This window comes from Hyla sarda, chromosome 7 (genome assembly GCF_029499605.1).
Source record: "Hyla sarda isolate aHylSar1 chromosome 7, aHylSar1.hap1, whole genome shotgun sequence".
Taxonomy (NCBI): domain Eukaryota; kingdom Metazoa; phylum Chordata; class Amphibia; order Anura; family Hylidae; genus Hyla; species Hyla sarda.
Window position 1 is genome coordinate 216151945 of NC_079195.1, and position 27445 is coordinate 216179389.

Here is a 27445-nt window from a genome sequence, read left to right on the forward strand (position 1 = left end):
GCCGACCCATGACGTACATGTATGTCATGGGTCGGGAAAGGGTTAAATTGTGATCAATCCAGTGTTGCAGGAGGCCACTCCTCCTTTCACACAAAAGGTCTGCCTACTTGGCGAGAGAGCCATAAGTTCAAAAAGTCACAAAAATGTTACGCAAAATAAAGCTTTGCGCAAAGATTTTACAGAGACATTAATACTAATAGTTCCTCTTTTTTAACTGTTTCAATTCCCTGAAGTCTAGAATGAGACTACGCTTCTCCACTTCTTCAGAGAGATACTTCTAGAAGGGAACGCTTTTTAGGAGACTGAATAAATGAACGTCAGATTTATGAGATTCAGGTTTGACCAGGGGACTTCGATCCACCGCTAACATTTGTCTATCAGTGAACTTATTCAGAATTCTCTGCATCTCTAAGCAGCGCGGGGGGAAAAAACTAATTTACAGAAAAATGGATTTCTTTATCGATTCTTGTGTTCAGATTAGGGCTGGGCGGTATACCGGTTGATACCGAATACCGAAATTTCTGTGCTGCACGATATGAACCCATACCGCAATACCGGATTGGCCCCTCCCCCTCGGGAATGAATTGTCAGCCCAGCGCTGCGCTGTCCCCACATCGGGGAACAAATCATATGCAACCCGCGAGCACTGTTCTGCCCCCCCCCCCCCAATTAATTATTAACCCAGCGCTACGCTGTCCCCATCAGGGTACTACTCACATATGTCACCCGCAAGCGCTGCCCTCCTCGTCCTCCTGTTTGTTGCGGCCGCCGGCGCTGACACTCTATACCAGTGGTCTTCAACCTCCAAATGTTGCAAAACTACAACTCCCAGCATGCTGGGAGTTGTAGTTTTGCAACATCTGAAGGTCCGCAGGTTGAAGACTACTGCTCTATACTGCATACCTATGCCCTGGCTGCAAAAGGTAAACAAAATAAACTTTAACTCACCTTCCTCGTCGGTCCGGACCAGCTTCCTAGGGAATGGAACATCGGAAAGCCGTCAGCCTATCACCAGCCGCAGCGATGTTCTGGCTCGGCCGGTGATAGGCTGAGCCCACTGTCATGTAAGAAGCAGGCTCCTTACATGACAGTGGGCTCAGCCTACCACCGGTCGAGGTGGAACATCGCTGCGGCCGGTGATAGGCTGACGACTGTCCGACGTTCACGTCCCCAGGAAGAGCATAAGGCCGATGTCGGAACATGCTTTAAAGTTTATTTTGTTTACCTTTTGCAGCCCGGGCATAGGGATACAGCGTACAGTATAGAGTGCTAGCGCTGGCGGCCCGCAACAAACAGGAGGACGAGGAGGGCAGCGCTTGCGAGTGACGTGAGTATTTACCCCGATGGGGACAGCACAGCGCTGGGCTAATAATTATCTTATTTTTTTTTGGGGGGGGGGGAATACCGTTATATACCGTGGAACTGCCATAAGTTACAAAAATACCGCAACACACATATTTGGCCATACCGCCCAGCCATAGTTCAGATACATAACTCCACAGATATTGCTCCAGGGTCTGGTTTAGATGCTTAGTTTGCCTGTTAGGGCTCATTCACACTGCGGACATTCAACAGTGTTCACCAACCAGCTGTTGCAAAACTACAACTCCCAGCATGCCTGGACAGCCAAATCTCCGTACGGACACTGCCCTGACAGGGGAGCACCAGCATGACATGTCGGCGCTAGAACCACTCGGAAATGCGCTGTCTCATAGACGGCAATGCACTCCTGTGCAGAGTCTATTGTTTCTGCGGACACCGGAATTTCAATTTCCGCGCCAAATGCATCAGCACAGAATTTCTGCTATGTGAACAACACAGCAGAATCCCATTGAAATCATTGTGATTCTGCTGCTGGCCAGAATCTCCGTGCGGAATTCACACGCGAAATTGCGCACAGAAATTCCATCGTGTGAATATAGCCTAAGACAGAACAGCTCCAAATCTACATAGAAAACATGGAGAGAAAAACTGAATTTGTTGATCTAAGACAATATTCTCAGTAAACCCATAGAACCAGACAATGCGTTGGATGAAAGTCTGACTAATGTCTGGGATTTAGGTAATCGGAGTAAAGGTTTGAAATAAAAATGTTTTCTAAATTCTTCAACCATGACCCGAATTACTGTTTTACCATCAGAACTGGGGAGATCCATGATAAAACACAGGTATATATGATTCTGTGGTTTCTTGGGCATAAGGAGAAGTGTCGTGATCAGGGTTGTTTAGAGCAAGTATATGGTCTAATACATAGGACAGTGAAGTGTTAGAAAACTGCAACTCCCAGCATGCCCAGGTATGCTGGGAGTTGTAGTTTTGAAAAATTTTAAGGCACCCTGGTTGAGAAACACTGACATAAGCGTTCTGTTGGTAGGCTACCAAAAGATAGGTAGGCTACACATTTCCAGTATCCTGCTGCATTAAAGGGGTGGCCCAGTGAAAAACAACTTATCCCCTATACATAGGAAAGGGGATTAGTGTCTGATCCTTGGGGTCTGACCCCTGGGACGTTAAGTCACCTCCAACCTTGAAACAAAGGATCCTGGGAATTGTAGTTTGATGGAGGCCACAGAAACAGGAAGTAGCCAGTTCCCCAAAACAAGCCAGCAGCATGATGGAGGACACAGGATACGGCCATTTACCACCAACAAAAGCACATATCCTTGATAAGCATGTCCATTACTGTATGAGACTTGATTACTAGAGTCACCTTAAGTTGGATAATCTCTTTAAGATGCCTGGCCCTTAGAAGGACCCTGAGACAAGACTTCTCTCACCCCAACCTCAGCACCATCTACTGTACCTGGACAATGGTACTTGGACATCTACTGTACCTGGACAACGCTTCTCGGCCTTTTGGCTAAGATCAAGTGTAGTATCTGTTCTTATCAGTTTACACCGGTGACACGAAGCGCCGGGATTGAGCTGGTGGGGATGGGTGCTGCATGGTAGGAGGCAGGTGTACCAGGGTGTTCCGGGACTGGTTCTGAGGAATCAGCTCGACGGCTGCCCTGATGTGACCTGCTTCCTCCAGGTCTCGCTATGAGGTAGAGGGGTGTAGAGCCGAGGCACTTCGGAGCCTCGGGGAGTGGTGACCCTGAGGTGCCGAAACTCACTGGGTGTTAACTCACTGAGTGAACGCACTGCACCATACTCTTCACCTTTGGCACTCACACTTGGTATCCCGGCCTTCTGGCTAGGATGAGGGCAATTTTTATAGATCCGGCCGGATGCCCGGGCAGTATATCTGCACTCGTCTGGGTGTCCCTCTGGTGGTCTAGGGGAGATGTGTGTGGCCATTAGGTTCCTCACCTCCCTGCAACCCCTGGGAATCTTGGCTTTGGTCAAGATGCCACCAGTATACGGCTCCTCGGCTGATACCTTGGTTAATGCCTATGTTGAAGCCAGGAGCATTTTCGGCCCCTTACTAGCTTCGGCGAAAAGGGGCATTGAACCTGGATCCTTGCAGTTGCCTTTTGGCCCTGAGGTGAAGGGTAAGTTTGTTGGGGGGCCTCTCTCCCGTCGGAGAAGGGCTTAGCGATAGACCGCATTCTTTGTGCACGTTTGTTTTAGTGTGACACGTTTGCACTTTTTCTTGCACTTTGGGTGATCGAGAGCACTTGCCTCGGCTCTTAAATAAAAAAAATGGAAGACCGTTCAACGGGAACCATGGCTTCCATTCTTAGATAATCACCAATTCTGTACAATTCTACAACGTTATACTTACGAATCCCTATCTTCACCAAAAGATAAAACTTACAATGAAATTTCCTCATGATCGACATCCCTATGCGACCGGTCCTTATCAGTCGGACACCAGCTATGAGTCAGCGCAGTACAAGCACATGTTTTACGAAGCCTTCAAGCCACAAAGTCTTACAAGACCAACAGATCTGAGGTGACAGGCAATTCCCTCGTAGTTGGTATGTTAGATTGAGGACATTATTTAGACATCACAGCGCTCTGGATAAAGAACGTGAACGAGTGCCGTACACACTGGTGCCACAGACTCCCGATAAGGCTACGGCAGCATTAAAGGGCAGACAATAAAACGGTACACCATACGATAGGTCAAGGCGCAGACAACATAAAGGTCACTAATATAGTCAGGCAAGTGACCAGATAACAAGGCTCCGCTATGAAGCCGTCCTGATTTATGGCTTTAATTCCAGCAGATCCAGAGAAAACAACACAGATTAAATCCCAGTTCGGGGGAGCCGGGGGCAATCTCATAACTACCGTACATTGTATACGTAGGAAAAAGAGTGAGAGAATTTCTGTCAATCTGTCATCAATCTGCAGAATTATATGTGCCCACAGCATAGATACCAATGTAAATTCTGTATATTTCCATCAAAGTGATTCCCATAAATATATATTACTAAGAGCAGTGTTTCCAAACCAGTGGGCCTCCGGCTGTTGCAAAACTACAACTCCCAGCATGCCCGGACAGCCTATGGCTGTCCGGGCATGCTGAGAGTTGTAGTTTTGCAACAGCTGAAGTCATGTGATTCATTCATCATGTGACTCAAGGATTTCTATTAAAGAAATAAAAATTAAAAAAAACACCATTAAAAAAAGGCATAAAAAAAGTAATGTGATTAATTCATCACGTGAATCAAGGATTTCATATTAAAGAAATGGGGAAAAAAACCAAACACTAAATAAAAACCCCACATTTAATTAAACCCAGATCACAGTCTATGTCTAGAAGTCTATGGGAGAAAAAACACCACTGAGCCAAAAAAAATATACCGACAATAATAAAAAAAATAAAACAGCAATAGCAAATGGGTTTAACGTTTCATATTTCCCTATTGACTCCCAATTGACATCTGGTAGCAGATTTTTTTGCACCAAAAAAACTTCCTTGTAGCTAATTTGGCAGTTTGCAACAGCTGGAGGCAGACAGGTTGGGAAATTCTGTAATAGATCAAGAATTCTTTATCACAATATGTCATTAAAGTGGTAATCCAACATAAATTGACTTTACTAATTACCTGTCAGCCAGTAATGGACATGCTTAAGAAGGATCCGTGCTTGTGTTAGTTGTACATGGCCATGTCCTGTGTCCCCCATCATACTGCTGTTTTTTTTGTGTCAATTGGCTATTTCCTGTTTCTGTGCCCTCCCTCCAGCTACAATTCCCAGGATCCTATGTTTCTAGCTGAGAGGTGACTTATCAACCTCCCACACATCAGCCACCCCACAATTGCAGCACAGCTAACCTCCCTTGCGTTCTGTACTTGAAACTACAATTCACTGAAGCCCTGTGGAGAATGATCTTCACCCATTGAAGCACAAACATGCTCCCTTTCAACACCTGACTAGTGATGTGATGTCTTTGGCTGCACTGCAACCTGGGAAAGGCCTGAGACAACACTCATTTTGTATGCTGCTAAATATAAATGTCGGGGCAAAGATAACATAAGAATTGCGAGACCAGCTATTAAATACAGATATAGATAATATATTATGATTTACACTAACTTTACAGCCCCTGTAGCACAGCCAAATAAAAATAAAAATCTTGGAATATCCTTTTAACTACAGTCTTTTTACACCCAAAATATAACATTTACAAAGAGAATCCCACCAGGCAATGCTCTTATGTGCGTCTACAACTATTTGTCTCATTCGGTGTATAAGATAAGCAGGACAGAATTACCTTAATCCCGTATCCCAATGATTTACTTATTATAGGGATATGCTGCTGCAAAGGATCTGCGTTCGGAGGCTGACAGCTGACATTGTGTGGGATCCTGACGAGAATTAGACATGACAATTATTTCTGTTCTTTTGTCTGATGTACTGTATATGTTCACTTGCGGTTCTTAGAATAGAATGTGTCGGCAGATAAGAATCATTTGGCCAATCTAGTCTGCCCAATATTCTTAATACTATGAATAGTATCCTGGCCCTATCCTATATGAAGGATAACCTTATGTCTATTCCTATCTTTTATGTAAAGACAGCCTTATGCCTATCCCTATCTTATATGAAGGATAGTCTTTAGCCTATCCCTATCTTATATGAAGGATAGCCTTATGCATATCCCTATTTTATATCAAGGACAGCCTTATGCATATCCCTATCTTATATGAAGGATAGCCTTATGCCTATTCCTATATTTTATGTAAAGACAGCATTATGCCAATCCCTATCTTATATGAAGGATAGCCTTATGCCTATTCCTATCTTTTATGTAAAGACAGCCTTATGCCCATCCCTATCTTATATGAAGGACAGCCTTATGCATATCCCTATCTTATATGAAGGATAGCCTTATGTCTATTCCTATATTTTATGTAAAGACAGCCTTATGCCCATGCCTATCTTATATGAAGGATAGCCTTATGCCTATTCCTATCTTTTATGTAAAGACAGCCTTATGCCTATTCCTATCTTTTATGTAAAGACAGCCTTATGCCCATCCCTATCTTATATGAAGGACAGCCTTATGCCTATTCCTATCTTTTATGTAAAGACAGCCTTATGCCCATCTCTATCTTATATGAAGGATAGTCTTATGCCTATTCCTATCTTTTATGTAAAGACAGCCTTATGCCCATCCCTATCTTATATGAAGGATAGCCTTATGCCCATCCCTATCTTATATGAAGGACAGCCTTATGCATATCCCTATCTTATGCCTATCCCATGCGTGTTTAAACTCCTTCACTGTAAATGGAGCTACCACTTCTGCGGGAAGGCTATTCCATGCATCCAGGCTATTACTTCAGAACCCTTTGCCCCTCTAAAAACTATGTCCTCTTGTGGTAGTTATTCATCTTTTAAATATACTCTCCTACTTTACTGTATTGATTCCCTTTATTTATATAAAACTAGGTTTCCACACAGGTTTTTTACTGGTGTTTTTTTGCCACTGGCAACTGGCTCCAGAAAGTTAAACAGATTTGTAAATTACTTCTATTAAAAAATCTTAATCCTTTCAGTACTTAAAAGTTAAAGGTTGTTCTTTTCTGTCTAAGTGCTCTCTGATGACACGTGTCTCGGGAACCGCCCAGTTTAGAAGCAAATCCCCATAGCAAACCTCTTCTAAACTGGGCGGTTCCCGAGACATGCGTCATCAGAGAGCACTTAGACAGAGAAGAACAACCTTAACTTCAGAAACTCATAAGTACTGAAAGGATTCATATTTTTTAATAGAAGTAATTTACAAATCTGTTTAACTTTCTGGAGCCAGTTGATTTAAAAAAAAAAAAGTTTTCCACGGGAGTACCCCTTTAAACCCGGTTAACGCTTTATATATATAAAGTTTTTCCTGGATAGCCCCTTTAAAGACTCTCTAGTTCCTAAACTCCCTAAGTATTCATAGGTGTAAAATTACATTTCTAAGTTCATTTTCTACATCTTGTTTTGAACAATACTGCAGTTGGCAATGAAAAATATTTCTACACAAATGAATAAACTTCGCATACAAATGAAAAATCTCAAGCTCGGTAGCTTGAGGCAAAATAAGAACCAACTAAATTTTCAATCGATACAGTTTGTAAAGTTACCGGTTCTAAAAACAGTTGACTAAATCACAAAGTTACATTACATTAAGCAATTCCGATTATTCTTGCAATTTTTTCCTTAAGTAACCTTTCTGCACATGAAATATTTAATGATATTGCTGCCCAGACCAGCACTGGATGGCAATTATGTATGCACCACATACAGTGTGTACAAGTTGATGTTGCTGACAATACTTTTTATTTTGCATACCAATTATGCACTTTCTGCGGCGCGCTTATGTCATTGCTGAAATGTTAACATTTGCCTCTCGGTATCAGTAAATGGGTCATTAATGGCTTCTGTGCCCTAGGCGGACGTTCATTGCTAAATAAACCAGAGGGGTTGTCAGACTTAGAAAACATTTCCAGAAAAATAATTTTCGAGTCAATGTAGAGGGGTTTCACCAATCTGGACCTTCATTTATCATCCAGCGAGTCAAATGGCTACAAGAGTGTCTCCTGTTGGCGCATGACCCAACAGGTGTGCGGGTCACACATACACTGCTTAAAAAACATAACGGGAACACTAAGATAACACATCCTAGATCTGAATTATTGATATTATCGTATGAAATATGACCTCCCTACAATGTCTGGGCATGCTCCTGATGAGGTGGGGGATGGTCTCCTGAGGGATGTCCTCCCAGACCTGGACTAAAGCATCCGCCAACTCCTGGACAGTCTGTGGTGGATGGAGCGAGATGTCCCAGATGTGCTCAATCGGATTCAGGTCTGGGGAACGGGCGGCCAGTCTATAGCATCAATGCCTTCCTCTTGTAGGAACTGCTGACACACTCCAGCCACATGAGGCCTAGCATTGTCTTGTATTAGGAGGAACCCAGGGCCAACCGCACCAGCGTATGGTCTCACAAGGGGTCTGACGATCTCTTCTTGGTAAAAATCTGTTTTTATCTTTCTGGAGTGAGTTGATTTACATAAAAAAAATATGTTTTTCACTGGAGAACCCCTTTAACCCCTTAACTACGTATGACGTATATTTACGTCCTGCGCCGGCTCCTGCGATATGAAGCGGGATCGCGCCGCGATCCCGCATCATATCACGTCGGTCCCGGCACTCATCAACGGCCGGGACCCGCGGCTAATACCACACATCGCTGATCGCGGCGATGTGCGGTATTAACCCTTTAGAAGCGGCGGTCAAAGCTGACCGCCGCTTCTAAAGTGAAAGTGACCCGGCTGCTCAGTCGGGCTGTTCGGGACCGCCGAGGTGAAATCGCGGCGTCCCGAACAGCTTACAGGACACCGGGACTGCTCCGAATGACTGCTCCGTGCCTGAGATCCAGGCAGGAGCAGTCAAGCGCCGATAACACTGATCACAGGCATGTTAATACACGCCAGTGATCAGAATGAGAGATCAGTGTGTGCAGTGTTATAGGTCCCTATGGGACCTATAACACTGCAAAAAAAAAGTTAAAAAAAAGTGTTAATAAAGGTCATTTAACCCCTTCCCTAATAAAAGTTTGAATCACCCCCCTTTTCCCATAAAAAAAATAAAACAGTGTAAAAAAAAATAAAAATAAACATATGTGGTATCGTCGCGTGCGTAAATGTCCGAACTATAAAAATATATCATTAATTAAGCCGTACGGTCAATGGCGTACGCACAAAAAAATTCCAAAGTCAAAAAAAGCGCATTTTTGGTCACTTTTTATACCATTAAAAAATGAATAAAAAGTGATCAAAAAGTCCGATCAAAACAAAAATCCTACCGATAAAAACTTCAGATCACGGCGCAAAAAATGAGTCCTCATACCGCCCTGTACGTGGAAAAATAAAAAAGTTACAGGGGTCAGAAGATGACATTTTTAAACGTATAAATTTTCCTGCATGTAGTTATGATTTTTTCCAGAAGTGCGACAAAATCAAACCTATATAAGTAGGGTATCATTTTAACCGTATGGACCTACAGAATAATGATAAGGTGTAATTTTTACCGAAATATGCACTGCGTAGAAACGGAAGCCCCAAAAGTTACCAAATGGCGTTTTTTCTTCGATTTTGTGGCACAATGAATTTTTTTTTCCGTTTCGCCGTGCATTTTTGGGTAAAATGACTGATGTTACTGCAAATTAGAATTGGCGACGCAAAAAATAAGCCATAAAATGGATTTTTAGGTGGAAAATTGAAAGGGTTATGATTTTTAAAAGGTAAGGAGGAAAAAACGAAAGTGCAAAAACGGAAAAACCCTGAGTCCTTAAGGGGTTAAGGGTGTGCACAACACATCACAAGACATTACCCGTTTCCTGTTGTCGGTTTTTACACTAGTCTAGTAAAGTCTTGGAAACACATTTCTGGACTGGACATTTCTATCTTTTGTGCATTTCTACCTGACACCGTACGAGTTGCAGCAGGGGGAAAAGGGTGAGCTGGATTTAGTTTGTTCTTCAACCTCCTCCATTTGTCCAATCCAGCATTTCTATTCAAAGGTTTTCAGGTAATCTACCGTATGTCAGAAAATATTATCTCAAAACAACCTTCTTTGGCTTCTTTTGAATTTGGACCAGCCATCTTTGAAAACATTCACCAAATGACACAACGAGGTTTATTCAGCGCATCATCTGAAGTCGTGCTTTCCTGGTTTTTCTAAGCTGAGCCTTTCCACATGAAGGAACACATTATACCATTCTCTTTCAAGACCGCTGTACTGTAAACTCTGCTTTATCATATGTCAAAAAAAAAAAACAAAGCAAAAATAAAAACAGGAAAACACAGTTTTTGTACAAGCAAAAAACATCTACTAATTACAAATTTCTGACAATGTTTTTGTATTTTCTTTGTGCATTTGGGCAGTTTTTAAAACCTTATTTGCATTTCTTTTTTGTCTATTTTTCCTATTTTTTTTGCCTATTTCTGGGCAACAGCAAAAAGACACAGCTCAAAAAAGTCTGTTTTCAATACGGATGTTTTTCGGTTTGTTTAAGTCCTAAAATATGGACATAATTTGGCAGGAAACTGCCCCCCCCCCCCCCCCCCCCAAAAAAAAGTCCTTATAGTTTTTTTTTTTTTTGGCTGCAACAGCTATTGCCATTAAATTAATATTTCAGGGAACTAATGTTCATCTTCCCATTGAATTCAATAGATATCTTTTTTTTTATTTATTTTTTTATTGGGGGGGGGGGTGTTGGCTGTATAATGGCTGTTTTGGTCATTTTCTACCTTTATTACATCCCACAAAAAAGAACATAAAACCGTATGAGTTCACAAAATGAACTGTAATGTCCCAGTACAGGACATGGTCCTGCATTACCTTTAGGCCCTGTCAGGTTGAGACCCTCAGTGACCTGGGGGCTCCCCTGCAAGGTCTCCCCCTGTTATTCCATAATGTTGTGTATATCACTTTAATGCCTAGACTGCATTCTTATGTATAGGTAGTACAAAGGACCTGTGGGAGGTCTAAAGGACCTGTGTAAGTCTGTCACCTGTTATGATATGCAGTCACATGATTTGTTGTCACATGTTCTCCCAGAGAGCACCAGCTTAACCTATGACCCACAGCTTGACCAATGGGCTTTAGTCCAGCCCTCCACTATATAAAGGGGCGGCCATTACAATTCTCTCTCTGCTCTTAGCTCTTATGTTACCTTACTGAGCACAGCAACCACCAGAAATCTCAGTGCAAGTGATCAGCATCTGGAAGACCCCAAAAGCTCGATGTCTGCTGTCACTTAAACTAGTATATAGTCAAGTCAAGTCCAATCTCGAGTCAAGTTAATTACAAGTATATTGGTCCAGCAAGCTGCGAGGTCCTTTTGGGTCCTGGCCACCTCTCTGGGAAATCTGGCCTTAGCTGTAAAAATAATTCCATCTGTCTTATACCCAGTAAAGCCTCCGTTTGACCATAACTGGTTGTGGACTCTCATTTCACTACTAGCAACTGGGATAATGGAGGAACCGGGCGTGTGGTGTTCTAGAACCCTAAAACCACACTGGTGTCACGAACACTAGGGGTTAACAACATCTTTCCTTCGGGGTTAAAGGGGTACTCCGGCGCTAAGACATCTTATCCCCTATCCAAAGGATAGGGGATAAGATGCCTGACCGCGGCGGGTCGCACCGCTGGGGACCCCCGTGATCTTCCACGCCGCACCCCGTTAGCATCAGGTCTGATTACTAGCGATCACAGGGACGGAGCATAGTGATGTCACGGCTCTGCCCCCGTGTGACGTCACGCTCTGCCCCCTCAATGCAAGCCTACGGAGGGGGTGTCACGCCCCCTCCATTGGCTTGCATTGAGGGGGCGGAGCCGTGATGTCACACAGGGGCGGAGCCGTGACATCACTATGCTCCGTCCCTGTGATCGCTAGTAATCAGACCCGGAGCGAGCACGCTCCGGGGGCTGATGCTAACGGGGTGCGGCGTGGAAAATCACGGGGGTCCCCAGTGGCGGGACCCCTGCGGTCAGGCATCTTATCCCCTATCCTTTGGATAGGGGATAACATGTCTTAGCGCCGGAGTACCCCTTTGATACCATTTGATCCCACCACTCACACCGCTACACCCGTGGTCCCGCCATACACCCGTGGGTCACCACAGAACATTCCGATTTTGCAAGGAAATGCATTGACATCTATGAGACGGTGCATTTCCAAGCAGTCCTAGCGCCAACATGTGCTGCCGGCGCTCCGCTGTTGGTGGAATGACTGTAGACATATCACTGTATGAATATAGCCTAGGAGTATGCTTTTGAGCACTGACTGACTATACACTGACTATATGCAGATCTGGGCTGTGCAAGGTAGCTTGAGAAATAGGGTATCCAGGATTAGAAAAACTGAGCACCACCTTTGTCCTCAGGTTGTGTCTGGTATTGCAGCTCAGTTCTATTGAAGTGAATGGAGCCAAGTTGTAATACAACAAACAACCTGAGGATTGAGGTGGCGCTGTTATTAGAAAAAAAAAATAGCCCTGTTTTTCTATTCCTGAATAATCCCTACAAAGAATCATAGAGGGAACATGTAAAAGGGGGCATAGTAATTTGTAATGCAACACCCGTGGGCTGCCCTGGTCCAAAGGTTTTCTTTGAGGACTACAGTTACACTAAGGACAGAAGTTTTGGTAATGGAACATAAGGATTCTGCCGGCACAATTGCTGATCAAGAGAATTTTCACAATCCCTAGCGCTGCACCCACCATAACTACTGTCCAAATAATAATACTTAATAACACGGTGCGGACGACTACTACACGAGTGTCAAAATAATTCATTTCTCAAAAGAAAACCAAATCAGCAAAGGCATTTACTGCACTGCTGCGAAGGAACTTTATTTTTATAACAGCCCCACATAGCAGATGGCGAGGAAGAATACCGTACAAATGAATCACACAAAACTACATCAGACAAAAGAGAAACTCAGCTGCAAATTTGTCACGGCGGAAAAAAACGCAATTAAAAGTTTTACACAAGAATGAATCTCCTTCCATCTGCAGACCTCCGAGGATACCGACAGATAACCCCCCCCCCCCCCCCCCCCCCCCCCCCCCAATTCCATGAAGAATCAGACCGCCACAAGTTCATTTAATTACATCGATAAAGTATTAATATTAAAGTATTAAAAGAGTATTCCAGCATAATACATCTTATCCCCTATCCAAAGGACAGGGGATAGGATGCATGATTGCAGGGTTGCCGCCGCCGGGGACCCCCGCAATCTTGGTGCAGCCCCCGGCATTCTGTGCCGGTCGCTGCCTCTGAGATGGGGACATGACATCACGGCACAAAATGCCGTGGGCTGCACCAAGAACGCAGGGGTCCCCAGCGGATAGGATAGGGGATAAGATGTATAAAGCCAGAATACCCCTTTAATATTATCTGCCCCACATTCACCATTTTCTGTGTTACATTAATATTAAAGGGGAACTCCGGTGGAAAACAAATGTTTTTAAATCAACTGGTGCCAGAAAGTTATACAGATTTGTTGGAATATGATGCGACAGCCATAAGTGAAGAAAACCTGCATCCTTCTGTCCACTTTGCCTCCTCTTTCCCCTCTCCCCCCCCCACCCCCAACATAGACAGAGATCATGTGGTATACCAACAAGCCACGCCCCCTTTCTAATATGATCAACCAATCCATCTCTTGTTTATTATAGCCACCCCCTTTTCAGACAGCATACTGACAAGCCATGCCCCTTTCACAGCTGTACAAATGTGATCTGACCTCAGCCCACTTACAAGTCTAATGAGTTCACATGGGTGAACCCCTGCATCAGCAGCCTTATTAAATAACCAGGTGCAGTGATCACACACCACACCTTCTTTGCAAAGCCTAAGTGATCTATGGAAACAGTGATCTATCTTTAAAGCAGGGTGCTACTTAACACTTACAGGGGTACTCCAACCCTAGACATCTTATCCCCTATGCAAAGGATAGGGGATAAGATGTCTGACCGTAATATAGCATGCGGCACCCAGCTGTTTCTTGTCCGGAAGCGCTGGAGGGTCTGGGTCCCGACCACGGGAACGGAAGTCTGTGATGTCACGACTCCGCCCCCGTGTGACGTCACGCCCCGTCCCCTCAATGCAAGTCTATGGGAGGGGGCCTGACAGCCGTCACGCCCCCTCCCATAGACTTGCATTGAGGGGACGGGGCGTGATGTCACACGGAGGCGGAGTCATGATGTCACAAACTTCCGTTCCCGTGGACGGGACCCAGACCCTCCAGCGCTTCCGGACAAGAAAGAGGTGGTTGTCCCCAGCGGCGGGACCCCCGCGATCAGACATCTTATCCCCTATCCTTTGGATAGGGGATTAGATGTCTAGGGGTGGAGTACCCCTTTAAGGATTAAGACTAAAGGCTATAATGTGGTGGGTGGTACAGCCCAATAAAATTGTCCTCATTGTCCAGGTGTTATCAGCCATATTGCAGTTTCCTAATGCCGACTAAAAATATATAGAATTGAAGGAAGATTTTGTTAAACGAAATCCTCACCAATTCACTGGGATATATATATAAATTTATACCCATCCTGGTGTTGACACTGAACTAAACTCTTTCACAATGCGGCTTATCTAGATGTCTTATCCTTACCGTGATGATGAGACCTTTTTCCTGGAAGTAGTTGACCAGCGGGACTGCGTTCTGCTTGAAGTTCATTAATCTCCTCTGAATAGCTTTGAGGTTATCATCCGGGCGTCCCTGTTGCTCTGCACGTTTCTGCAGCCGTTCTTTCAGCTTGTGATTGTCACAGGCAAGAAAAACCACAAGATCCGGTGTACAGATCTAAAGATGAATGAGATGGAAGCAATGGAGAAAGTAACTGTTATTTCAATGTAATTCTACTTTACAGGCAAGACATAGATTGCTGGTCTCCAAACTGTGGACCTCCAGTTGTTGCAAACTACAACTACCAGCATGCCTGAAGAGTCACTGACTGTCCACAGACCACATAACAAGCACCAACATCATACACAGAATGGCCTAAAAGTGCCCCAATGCTTAACCCCTTGTTGCTGTACTGATTCTTTTGTCAGAGAGAATAAGGCTGAACAAGGGTCTCTCTGCAATACACTAATCAGAAATGAAATAGGGGCAATGGAGAAACAACGATGTGAGTAACTGTTTTAGCAATGAAATCCTACTTTATATGCAAGATCTAGATTGGTGTCCTCCAAACTTTGGATCTCCAGATGTTGCAAGACTACAACCTCCAGTATGCTGGGAGTTGTTTTCCAACATCTGGAGGTTTACCGTTTGGAGACCAGACCACTAATCTAATGGAGCACTACTTCCATGTGTTACATAGCAAGCACTATCATCATACACAGAATGGCCTTAAAAAGCCCCCAGCTTAACCCCTTCTTGCTGATGCGATTTCCATTTTTTTAGTTTTTTCGTTAAGTCTTACTTTTCCATCAACATAGTCATATGAGGGCTTCATTTTTGTTGGACAAGTGGATTTACTCTACACAATATTCAAATGTTGGAACATTGTATTTAAGAGGTTTCCTAAATAAAAAGAAGACTTGCAAAGGTATTTATGTGAGTTGTACCATATTCACAGTGTAAAGGGTTAAAATCTGTCTTATTATATCAGATGAATGGTACCTTGGTCATGTGATCATCCCAATCAATGGTTGTGGGAGAAGTCCCTAGTCCATCCTCCCTCTCCCAGGAGAAGAGGTAGACCCAAACCAGTTAGCTAGGAGCAACATCTATCAGCCCTGCTATTGTAAGGCACACGTACCTAGACTACATGTGTCTTCTCAAGGTAAAATCTTGTCTACAATCAAGTCACTGTTCCTGTTCCTGTCCACACTCTGAGGATAAGGTGCCCAAGTTCTTCATATTCGAGATGACGTTTTTTGTCTTTGTCAGAGAGAATAAGGCTAAACAAGGGCCTCTCTACAAAATACTTATCTCTTCAGTGGTCTACAGTCAAAGTTAGTCCTGGATGTCAGGCTATGGAACATTTTCCTACATACGCCCTTATGGGTATAGTGTCGCAAACCAAAGTCTTGTGAGTAAAGAAAGTCTACACATTGCATGACAGTAAGCCAACCTGTAAAGATCCTCACTAGTAGTTTCAGTAAATTGGTCTGTGAACATTAACTTCTGCATCGGCATTAGTCATTACATGTACACATAACCTCAGAGATTGATAAATTCAGTAAAGTTGCTATTCAAGCATAATTTAAAGGAACAGTGACCAAGGAACAGTGAGTCTTATAACTATATTATATCGAATTTGCACAAAAAGATCTGTGAAGTAGATAAAAGTTTCAGTGTTTGGTGGTCTCATTCCAACACCTCAGTTGATAAACGAGACATAACCTTAGTACTACTACTCCCTGCTGACCTGCAGCATAACGCTCATCATACCTCCCGGTGTTCCACACTAATGATGTAAGTCATATAAGCAATATGTTTAGAAATATAGATTCTGAAAAGGTATGACTTCTGCTAATGCTTTTATTTGAATGATATAGTTTCCAATCTGAAACTGTCCATACAGTAGATTGCATTAAAGGGATAGTCAGGGCATGCTGGGAGTTGTAGACTTGCAACAGCTGGAGGCACCCTTGTTGGAAAACAGTGGTTAATGATTTACTGGGGGGGGGGGGCAATACATATTCATGCAGCTGAGCTTGAATGAAACAATTACACAGCAGGAATATTGTGTTTTAATTATGTGTCCAATTTTTTTTGTGCTTCTTTAAGAACTGCAGGTTGGACGTGTAACAAACTGTACAACTACCAATCCTCCGCCGCCTACGTTTTATGCCATCCATCCTGTATTCCAGGCACTGGTTATTTTTTAGTTTTACATCTTCTGAGTTTTACATCTTCTCCACCTGGAGAGTGCCAAAATACTTTCTGGCCTAAATACTTTCTGAGCATAAAAATGGTTATAAAACCCTCTTCCAACCAGCAGGCATCCTGCAGACAGCTGCGGACAGCGGTAATAGATACGAGCTTCATGCTGAGAGAGGAGGACGAGCAGCATTCATGTTCATTTCAATGTTTACTAAATATATAACATTTGCCCAGTTTAAAAAAAAAAAGGGCAACAGAATACGGACAATAGCTAAAATATATTTATAGGCACAATATTTTCCATATATTTAATATACAGTATAAAGTGGGTGAAATAATTATTGAACAAGTCATTATTTTTAGCATTAAATATGTTTCCAAAGGAGCTATTGACAATAGAATTTCACCAGATGTTGATAACAACCCAAGCTATCCATAAATACAAAGAGCCCAAAACAAATAAGCTTAAGTTATGTGTAACGTGAAATCACATATTGAAGACTCTTAAAGATATTTGTTTTATACGTTGTATAAAAACTTATGTTGGTAATGACAGGGTCAAGATGCTTCCTGTATGGGGAAACTAATGGCACGCATTGTTCTGGTGGGATTTTGGCCCTTTCTTCTACAGTCTTCAAATCTTGAAGGTTCTGTGGGCCTCTTCTATGAATCATGATCGTCAGTTCTTTCCATAGATTTTCAATGGGATTTAAGTCAAGTGATTGGCTGGGTCATTCTAGCAGCTTTATTTTCTTTCTTTGAACAATATTGTTCCCCTGTTTAATTTCACATTATTATACAATTTCTGAGCCTATTTGTTTCTTTGTATGTTTGGATTACTTAGGTTGTTACCAACATCTGGTGAACATTTCATGTCAATAGCTCCCTTGAAAAGATACTGGTGAGACCTCACTTGGAGTATTGTACGCAGTACTGGATAGAGTTCAGAGAAGATACTAAAATAGTACATGGATTTCAGAATAAGATTTTAGAGGAAATGTTAAAGGACCTTAACATGTATAGAAGAAAGACAAGACAGAGGGTTACAGTGGGGGGGGAAAGTATTTAGTCAGCCACCAATTGTACAAGTTCTCCCACTTAAAAAGATGAGAGAGGCCTGTAATTTCCATCATAGGTTATACCTCAACTATGAGAGACATAATGAGAAAAAAAATCCATGAAATCACATTGTCTGATTTTTATAGAATTTATTAGCAAATTTTGGTTGAAAATAAGTATTTGGTCAATAACAAAAGTTCATCTCAATACTTTGTTATTTACCTTTTGTTGGCAATGACAGAGGTCAAATGTTTTCTGTAAGTCTTCATGCACTGTTGCTGGTATTTTGGCCCATTCCTCCATGCAGATCTCCTCTAGAGCAGTGATGTTTTGGGGCTGTCGCTGGGCAATACGGACTTTCAACTCCCTCCAAAGGTTTTCTATGGGGTTGAGATCTGGAGACTGGCTAGGCCACTCCAGAACCTTGAAATGCTTCTTACGAAGCTACTCCTTCATTGCCTGGGCAGTGTGTTTGGGATCACTGTCATGCTGAAAGACCCAGCCACGTTTCATCTTCAATGTCCTTGCTGATTAAAGGAGGTTTTCACACAAAATCTCACAATACATGGCCCCATTCATTCTTTTCTTTACATGGATAAGTTGTCCTGGTCCCTTGGCAGAAAAACAGCCCCAAAGCATGATGTTTCCACCCCCATGCTTCACAGTAGGTATGGTGGTCTTTGGATGCGACTCAGCATTCTTTCTCCTCCAAACACGATGAGTTGAGTTTTTTACAAAAAGTTCTACTTTGGTTTCATCTGACCATTTGACATTCTACCAATCCTATTCTGGAGCATCCAAATGCTCTCTAGCGAACTCCTGACGGGCCCGGACATATATTGGCTTAATCCGGGGGACACGTCTGGCACTGCATGATTTGAGTCCCTGGCGGCATAGTGTGTTACTGATGGTAGCCTTTGTTACTTTGGTTCTAGCTCTCTGCCGGTCATTCACTAGGTCCCCCTTGTGGTTTTGGGATTTTTGCTCACCGTTCTTGTAATCATTTTGACACCACAGGGTGAGATCTTGCGTGGACCCCCAGATCGAGGGAGTTTATCAGTGGTCTTGTTTTCCATTTCCTAATAATTGATTCCATAGTTGATTTCTTCACACCAAGCTGCTTGCCTTTTGCAGATTCAGTCTTCCCAGCCTGGTGCAGGTCTACAATTTTGTTTCTGGTGTCCTTCGACAGCTCTTTGGTCTTGGTCATAGTGGAGTTTGGAGTGTGACTGTTTGAGGTTGTAGACAGGTGTCTTTTATATTGATAACAAGTTAAAACAGAAGCCATTAATACAGGTAACAAGTGGAGGACAGAGAAGGCTCTTAAAAAAGAAGTTACAAGTCTGTGAGAGCCAGAAATCTTGCTTGTTTGTAGGTGACCAAATACTTATTTTACTGAGGAATGTACCAATTAATTCATGAGAAATCCTACAATGCGATTTCCTGTATTCTTTCCCCCCATTCTGTCTCTCATAGTTGAAGTGTACCTATGATGAAAATTACAGGCCTCTCTCATCTTTTTAAGTGGGAGAACTTGCACAATTGGGGGCTGACTAAATACTTTTTTTTCTGCACTGTACTTAAAGTGCCTAAAATGATTTCTTTATTCTAAGTTACAGTAAAAATGCATCTAATAAAAGTGTGAAACCAACACCAATAAAATGCTTCTAGTGCATCTGCTCCATTAAGAGTCAGAAACAATGGGGCAGGTTAGCAGCAACACAAAGTGCAGTTATTCTTTACACGTACAAGATGATACTATGTGTAGTATAAACTTTGTATTAGAAAAGATCTCATGTATAATAGCTCCCTCTTAACGCGTTTCTATCAGTGCTATACTGTAGAAAGCAGCACTGACGTCATCAGGGGAGAAAATGCTGGGGGGAGCATGCCACTGCAGATGCATGGAACTGCTCCTAACTTCAGACCCGTGAGTGGCCGCCATTGCGGCCAACTATGCTACTATAATCTTGTCATATATTCAGTGACTATAACTATTGGGCTGATGTATTTAGTGACAGTTAATTATCTGCTGTATGGTGTTCCCGTTTAAATTGTGGGGACCCCGTCTATAATCCTCATGTTCCCCCATCGTTTTCTCTCCTGATGACGTCAGTGCTGCTTGCTACAGTATAGCACTGATAGAAATGCGTTGGGAGGGAGGGAGCTATTGTACATGAAGTCTTTTCTAATAATACAAAGTTTATTCTACACATGGTATCATCTTGTACGTGTAAAGAATAACTGCACTTTGTATTGCTGCTGACCTACCCCATTGTTTTTGACCCATTATGGAGCAGGTGCACTAGGAGCATTTTATTGGTGTTGGTTTCCCAATTTTATTTGGTGTGTTTTTACTGTAACTTAGAATAAAGAAATCGTTTTAGGCACTTTAAGTATTTGTATTGTTATTGATGGGTAGTGAGAGTACCTCTGTAAACTCCTCTCTAGTACTGATCAGCTACAAATACAGTAAAGGAGTTTAAACATGTATGGGATGGGCATAAGGCTACCCTTCATATAAGATAGAGATATATCCTTCATATAAGATAGGGGTAGGCATAAGGCTATTCTTTATTAAAGATAGGGATAGGCATAAGGCTATTCTTTATATAAGATAGGGATAGGCATAAGGCTATCCTTCATATAAGATAGAGCTAGGCATAAGGCTATCCTTTGTATAAGATAGGGATAGATATAAGGCTATCCTTCATATAAGATAGAGATAGGCAAACGGATATCCTTCATATAAGATAGAGATAGGCATAAGGCTATCCTTTATTAAAGATAGGGATAGGCATAAGGCTATCCTTCATATAAGATAGAGATAGGCATAAGCCTATCCTTTGTATAAGATAGGGATAGGTATAAGGTTATTCTTCATATAAGATAGGGGTAGGCATAAGGCTATTCTTTATATAAGATAGGGATAGACATAAGGCTATCTTTCATATAAGATAGAGCTAGGCATAAGGCTATCCTTTGTATAAGATAGGGATAGGTATAAGGTTATCCTTCATATAAGATAGGGATAAGGCTATCCTTTATAAAAGATAGGGATAGGTATAAGGGTATCCGTCATATAAGATAGAGATAGGCATAAGGCTATCCTTTATATAAAATAGGGATGGGTATAAGGCTATCCTTCATATAAGATAGGGGTAGGCATAAGGCTATTCTTCCTATAAGATAGGGATAAGTATAAGGCTTTCTTTCATATAAACTAGGGGCAGGGACTATTGATAGTATTCAGAATATTGGGCAGATTTGATGGGCCAAATGGTTCCTATGAAGGATCAGCTGATCAAAGATAAAGATAATTACAGAAAGATTTCAGGACAGCAATGCTAAGAATCTCAAGATTAAGAGCCTATTCACACGCACACATACAGGGGAAAGCTGCCTCTCATTACCTTCGGTGTACAATGACCTCTGCCCCCACACAGTGCAGATGCGATGACACTCATCTGCACTTGCACTGCTAAAAAGAAGTATGCGGACAGGCTTAGGTGCAGGGAAGATTGCTGGGCTGGACATGAGGGAAGCATACATTTTTTTTCCATCCTGGCATCTTGAGTGATTGAGGGAGGGGACACTGACTACCTACCTAGCTACCTGACTAGCTATCTACCTCCCTTTCTACATAGCTCTTACCTATCTACCTAGCTACCTGGCTACCTACCTATCAACATATTTAGATAATAGGGGTGGATTGATATTCCTACCTAATGCTGTATTTACCTATTGTGGGAGGCTACCTACCTGGGGACATACCTACCTATGGGGGAACTACCGGCTACTGTGGGGATATACCTATATATATATCAAATAAGCACAGGATACTGTAGGTGTGAATAAGATAGAAAAAATCCCTTCCACGGGCCCGGCTATACAGACTCCAATCCCGGTATTGCTGACTATTTGTTGCTATGGTAAGATTTTAGTATCTTGCACAAATCCCCCCCCCAAATGTCCAACTTTTTCAATCCCATTAAAATGCAAATAATCCTCGTACACACGAATATCCTTAACCCATTGCCATTAACCTCAGACTATCAACAAAACGCAGCCTTTCTGCAAGCTTGTCTTCAACGCAGAGAAAGAGCGCATTGAAATCCGTAAGATTCTTCGCACGTTCAAAAACTTTCAACATGTTGGGAAGGAAATGATTGCAAAATATTTTTTGTGACCTGATGAAAATCTTGTCTCTGAGCGGCTGACATATTATCTCCCCAATTCCCGACATTGTCCCCCTCCTTGATCTTGAGCTTCACAGATTGAAAAAGACTTAAAGAAATCTTAAAATTCCAGGCACATTCCAGGATCCAAAGATGAGAGAGACGCATTACTTGGCACCAGGCTGCGGTAATGAGATTCAGTACGTAACCTCGGCGAGTTATAGGCAGACAGGACCCGGCGTTCTGCGGTGCGATGACTATTATAGGCAGGCGTAATGAAATCACTGCCAGTCGGGCTGCCACTTGCCAGTAACCTCCTCATTTGCTACCAGCCATGTCTCGGCTTCTTTCGCTGCTTGGCCATACTGAGGATTTGTGTTCCGCATTAAATTACCGTTCATAATAGAACAATTATCTCTTCGGCCTATTTCCTCGCTTGTTGGCTCATAATATTTCAAATGTCCATTGTTACAGAAACAGATGTTACACTTGTTCTAAGGCCAAAGGAAATCGGGCCCAATATCTCTTTGCTATAGATTTTATTTATTATTTTAACTGTTTATTTATCATTTTTTTCAATAAAACATTCATTTTAACAAGAAACAAAAAGAGTTATAGAAAGAAAAAATCTTGCGGCAGAAAGAATGTGGAATAACATAAAATATCCAAGCAAAACTGTCAGAATATGATAAGAATCCCATATCTATCTATGTAGCTTTAAGTTATTACCATGTCTCTATAAGTTTACAGTAACGGATACTTAAATTATCAATCTATTTCTATCTGCAAATGTAATTTAGTCATAGACATAGCGGTCTATAAAATTTCTATTAAATTCCAGAAATGGAATAAGAAACATGAAGAGAAGAAAGAAAAAAAGAAAAGAGGAAGAAAAGAAAAAATGAGAGAAATAAGAAAGAAAAATAATATACCTGTTAGACTAAGGTGTGAAATAAAGAATAAATTCATACCCATGCGACTCCTTTCGACCCCCCTCCTCTCAGTGTTATCATCTTCCATATATTCATCCCATACTTTCCAAATATCGGAAAAACTCTTTGCTATAGATTATATTAATATAAAGCTCAAGGGAACTGTTTATAATGGGATAATAGCCTACAAATGACAATCCTAACTAGGATCTCTTCTCTATATCTATCTATCTATCTATCTATCTATCTATCTATATATATATATATATATATATATATTATATATATATATATATATATATATATATATATACGGATGTATGAATGCATGTACGTCTATATATGTATGTTCCAGCATTACTTTCAAATGGCAGGGGATATTTTGATGAAACTTGGTACAAATGTTTCACATGTCTATGAGACTTGGGGTTCATCTCCTGATCGCTTTACTCTCAGCCTGCAGAGATTGCTCGGGACTTTTTAACATCCTGCCAACTGTCCAGGAGATGCACAGAATTATAAGTACGGGGGGACAGGATATGAGGTTGGGAAATGAGGACAAGATATGAGGTCAGGGTATGAGGTCAAGATATGAGGACAAGATATGAGGTCAGGGTAGGAGGTCAAGATATGAAGACAAGATATGAGGTCGGGTATGAGGTCAAGATATGAGGTCAGGGTATAAGCTCAGGATATGAATAAAGGATATGAGAACAGGATATGAGGTTGGGATATGAGGATGGGATATAAGGTTGGGATATGAGAACGGGATATGAGGTTGGGATATGAGGACAGGATATAAGGTCGGGATATGAGAATGGGATATGAGGACAGTATATGAATAAAGGATATAATGATGGGATATGAGGACTGGATATGAGAATGGGATATAAGGATGGGATATGAGGACGGTATATGAGGTCAGGATATGAGGTAGAGATATGAGAATGGAATATGAGGTTGGGTCATGAGGGCTAGATATGAGGTCAGGATTTGTGGTCTGGATATGAGGACAGGATATGAGGACGGGATATGAGGTTGGTCTATGAGAACAGGATATGAGGAATGGATATGAGGAATGGATATGAGCACAAGATATGAGGTCCGGATATGTGGATGGGATATGAGGTTGATCTATGAGAACATGATATGAGTACTAGATATGAGCACAAGATATGAGGACAAATATGTGAACGGGATATGAGGTTGAAATATGAGGACAGGATATGATGTTGGAATATGAGGACGAGATATTAGGTCAGGATATGAGGATGGGATATGAAGCCTAAATTTTTGTTTTATAGGCTGGCAGCCTGGGCATTAATGTTAACAAATGTTCTAGAGCACCTCTTTTAGTCACTGTATAGAAGTAATTCCCCATCTTAAAAATGTCATGTTTTATACCAAAAAGTATTAACATAACAATTTCAGACATCTACCTAGCTGGTTGTCTTTTATGTACATCCAGTAGCTATCCCATGTCCTATCCTTCAAGGACCTTCATTGGACTTTTTCTACAAGCCGCTTAATACCTGCTATTCAATAATGCAGGAGCGACGTTCATCGACCACCAGAGGAAGCATCATTAAGGGGAGATTAATGCTACATCTCCCTGTTGGTAAAGGGGTTATCAGAGCGGAACCCGAGACGGCGCAAATTGTTTCCTGACGTGAATCTCATCGCACAAATAAGAGCCCTACATAATAAGAGGATGAGAAAAGGAGCTTACCTGATCCTCAAAGGACAATGCTTGAGCCACATCCCGGGGAAATCCATCTATAACAATTCCCTCCGAGTCTGGAATTTGCATTAATGTTTGTTTAATTTCAGTAATTGTGGTTTCCTTTAAGAAAGTGGAGTAGAGAAGGGGACATTACTGCTGGGGAGGGTAATGCATTAGGGTTAGGACTGTGCGTCCCAACCAGGGTGCCTCCAGCTGTTGCAAAACTACAACACCCAGCATGCCCGGACAGCCAACGGCTGTCCGGGCATGCTGGGAGTTGTAGTTTTGCAACAGCTGGAGGCACCCTGGTTAGGAAACACTGGCTTAGGAACGACATGGCCTTACCTGTGGAGCTAATTCTCCTGTGGTTATTATCTTAGCGATAAGACTCCATTTTCTGTTGCTACTCGTGTTGTGAATCTTCTTCCTCAGTAGTTCGCCCACCGATATGTATTCAAAGCCATAGCGTTCGGCTATTTTCAGGCTCTGGGTCCCTTTACCGCTTCCAGGCCCACCTAGGGGTGAAAAATAGCCATTAAAAAATTTATTCCTCAATTTTGAAACTTTGCAGAAACAATTTGATGGTTCTATGGCAGTAGGTGCACATCTCTACCTAAGGGACTATAACAGACCCAATGAGATATTTTTGTAGCAGCTGTAAGTATTAGGCCGCCAAATCCAATAGAAAAATAGCGCGGCACTCACCGGTCTGCGGTAAAAGTCTTCTTTTATTTTGTATATTAAAGGGTACCTTTCATCAAAAAAACTTTTGATATATTATAGATTAATGTATGCATAATAACTTTCCAATTGCATGTTATTAAAAAATATGCTTCTTTCTATTTAATTTTCCACTTTGAAAAAATGACCACTAGGGGTCTCCCTACCAGTCTTTTTTTTTATAGATTTCAGACTCATGCAGGAGTCCTAAATCTCAGACTGCAGCCGGGACACAGAAAAAATCCCTGGCAGTGAGCAGTGGTGAGTTTGTCTGTGTTCCGGCTGCAGCCTGAGATTTAGGACTCCAGCATGAGTCTGAAATCTATAAAAAAAAAGGACTGGTAGGGAGACCCCTAGTGGTCATTTTTTCAAAGTGGAAAATTAAATAGAAAGAAGCATATTTTTTAATAACATGCAATTGGAAAGTTATTCTGCATACATTAATCTATAATATATCAAAAGATTTTTTGATGAAAGGTACCCTTTAACACATAACACCAGGCATACGGGGAAGAGAACAGACAAGGCAGGAGTGTCGTAAGGCAACGGCCGTTTCGTGTCTTCACAACACATCATCAGGTCTGAGTAAGGGTCCTGAAGACATGAAACGGCGGTTACCTTAAAATACCCCTGCCTTGTCTGTTCCCTTCCCCGTTTGCCTCGTGTTATGTGTTAATACACGAGCGCTATTTGTTGTGATTCTGGTATGACTAATGCAGTGCCAGAACTTTTTGCTACTGTTAAGAAGTATTAGGCCAAGTTCACTACTTCACCCATGTTGCAAGTGTGCGTCGTCAAGCAGTCAAAATGGGATGCTGACACATACGAGCATGGACACGCTTGTGCCCCCTTTTGACTTCAATGGGCATAAAGTAGCCAGCTAGTTACTATGCTTGGGTAATTTCCCAATCGTATATGTGTTTTGACTTGGACCTTAAAGGGGAACTCCGAGGAACAAAACTTATCACCAGGGCTGGACTGGAGATAAGAACCAGCCCTGGAAATATTTGCACACCAGCCCCACAGCATTACGTCATTGTATCAGCCAATGGCCATGGGGAAGGGACAGCAAATCCTGGCATTTGTTTTGGCAGGCTTCTGTTTCATAACGTTGCGATCTTGATGCTGTGCCCTTTGACTTAAACTTTAATGCTGTGTCCTTTGACTAAATAATAATAAATATGTAAAAAGTGATGCATCGAATTTTCAGCTGGAGATTGACTTTCTGTGTTCTGTAAGGGAGAATGCATGATGGCAGTCTGGGTGTCGAGAAGGTAAAAATAACCCAAACATAGTCACTAGCTGACAATGTTCGGGCCACTAAAGGCAATGAAGCCCATGCCTGACACAGCTTGCTGACATATATATATATATATATATATATATATATATATATGCAATAAAGGGCACAAACGCACTGTGAACACAACCTTAACCAGAACACCCTCCATGCCACTATTGTCATAATAGGACAAAGTTATGATTTGCAATTGTAATAATTCATATTCAATTACTTGTATTGCCTGAAGCTTATAAGAGGAGCTGCTCATATCAGTCACACATATGAAATTCAGTACTGAGATACAGAAGTAATCATGGAGCAGATTAATTCTTTTTAGAACCTTTGCCACTGCCGGTCATTTTATTTTGTAAGATGCCATGGCATGTATATCATTTTATTTTGTAAGATGCCATGGTATGTATATCATTTTATTTTGTAAGATGCCATGGTATGTATATCAATCACCCTAGTGCAAAAAAAAGTGCAAACGTGTTCATACAAAAAAAAAGTGCCCAAGGATGCGGTCACTGCCTTCCAAAAGATCAGCACACTCATCATCTACTGCTGCTGTCATGATTCATATAATTTAATCTGCTGCACAATGCACTCTTCATAGTACTTCATATCCATCCCTGCTATAAACATAAACATATGGATGCGCAGGTCACTGCCTTCTACAAGATCAGCACACTCATCTACTTCTGCTGTCATAATTCCTATCAACTAATCTGTCACACAATGTACTATGTGTGGTGA

The 27445-nt window shown here is 42.0% G+C and overlaps 1 protein-coding gene and 1 non-coding gene across 4 annotated transcripts in view; one reads left to right on the plus strand and one right to left on the minus strand.

Moving 5' to 3' along the window:
- The window catches only part of AK5 (adenylate kinase 5), a 230351-nt gene that overhangs the window by 140020 nt on the left and 62886 nt on the right, over positions 1–27445 (minus strand). For all 3 annotated transcript variants that reach the window (XM_056532657.1, XM_056532656.1, XM_056532658.1), the window contains 3 exons: positions 25033–25202; positions 24694–24807; positions 14570–14761 (listed from right to left, as the gene is read on the minus strand). In XM_056532657.1, coding sequence (XP_056388632.1) covers positions 14570–14761; positions 24694–24807; positions 25033–25202 — 476 coding nt within the window. The remainder of the gene's footprint in view (positions 1–14569; positions 14762–24693; positions 24808–25032; positions 25203–27445) is intronic.
- LOC130283564 (U2 spliceosomal RNA) lies at positions 2841–3026 on the plus strand. Its single transcript, XR_008846741.1, has one exon. It is a non-coding gene; the product is annotated as a U2 spliceosomal RNA (small nuclear RNA).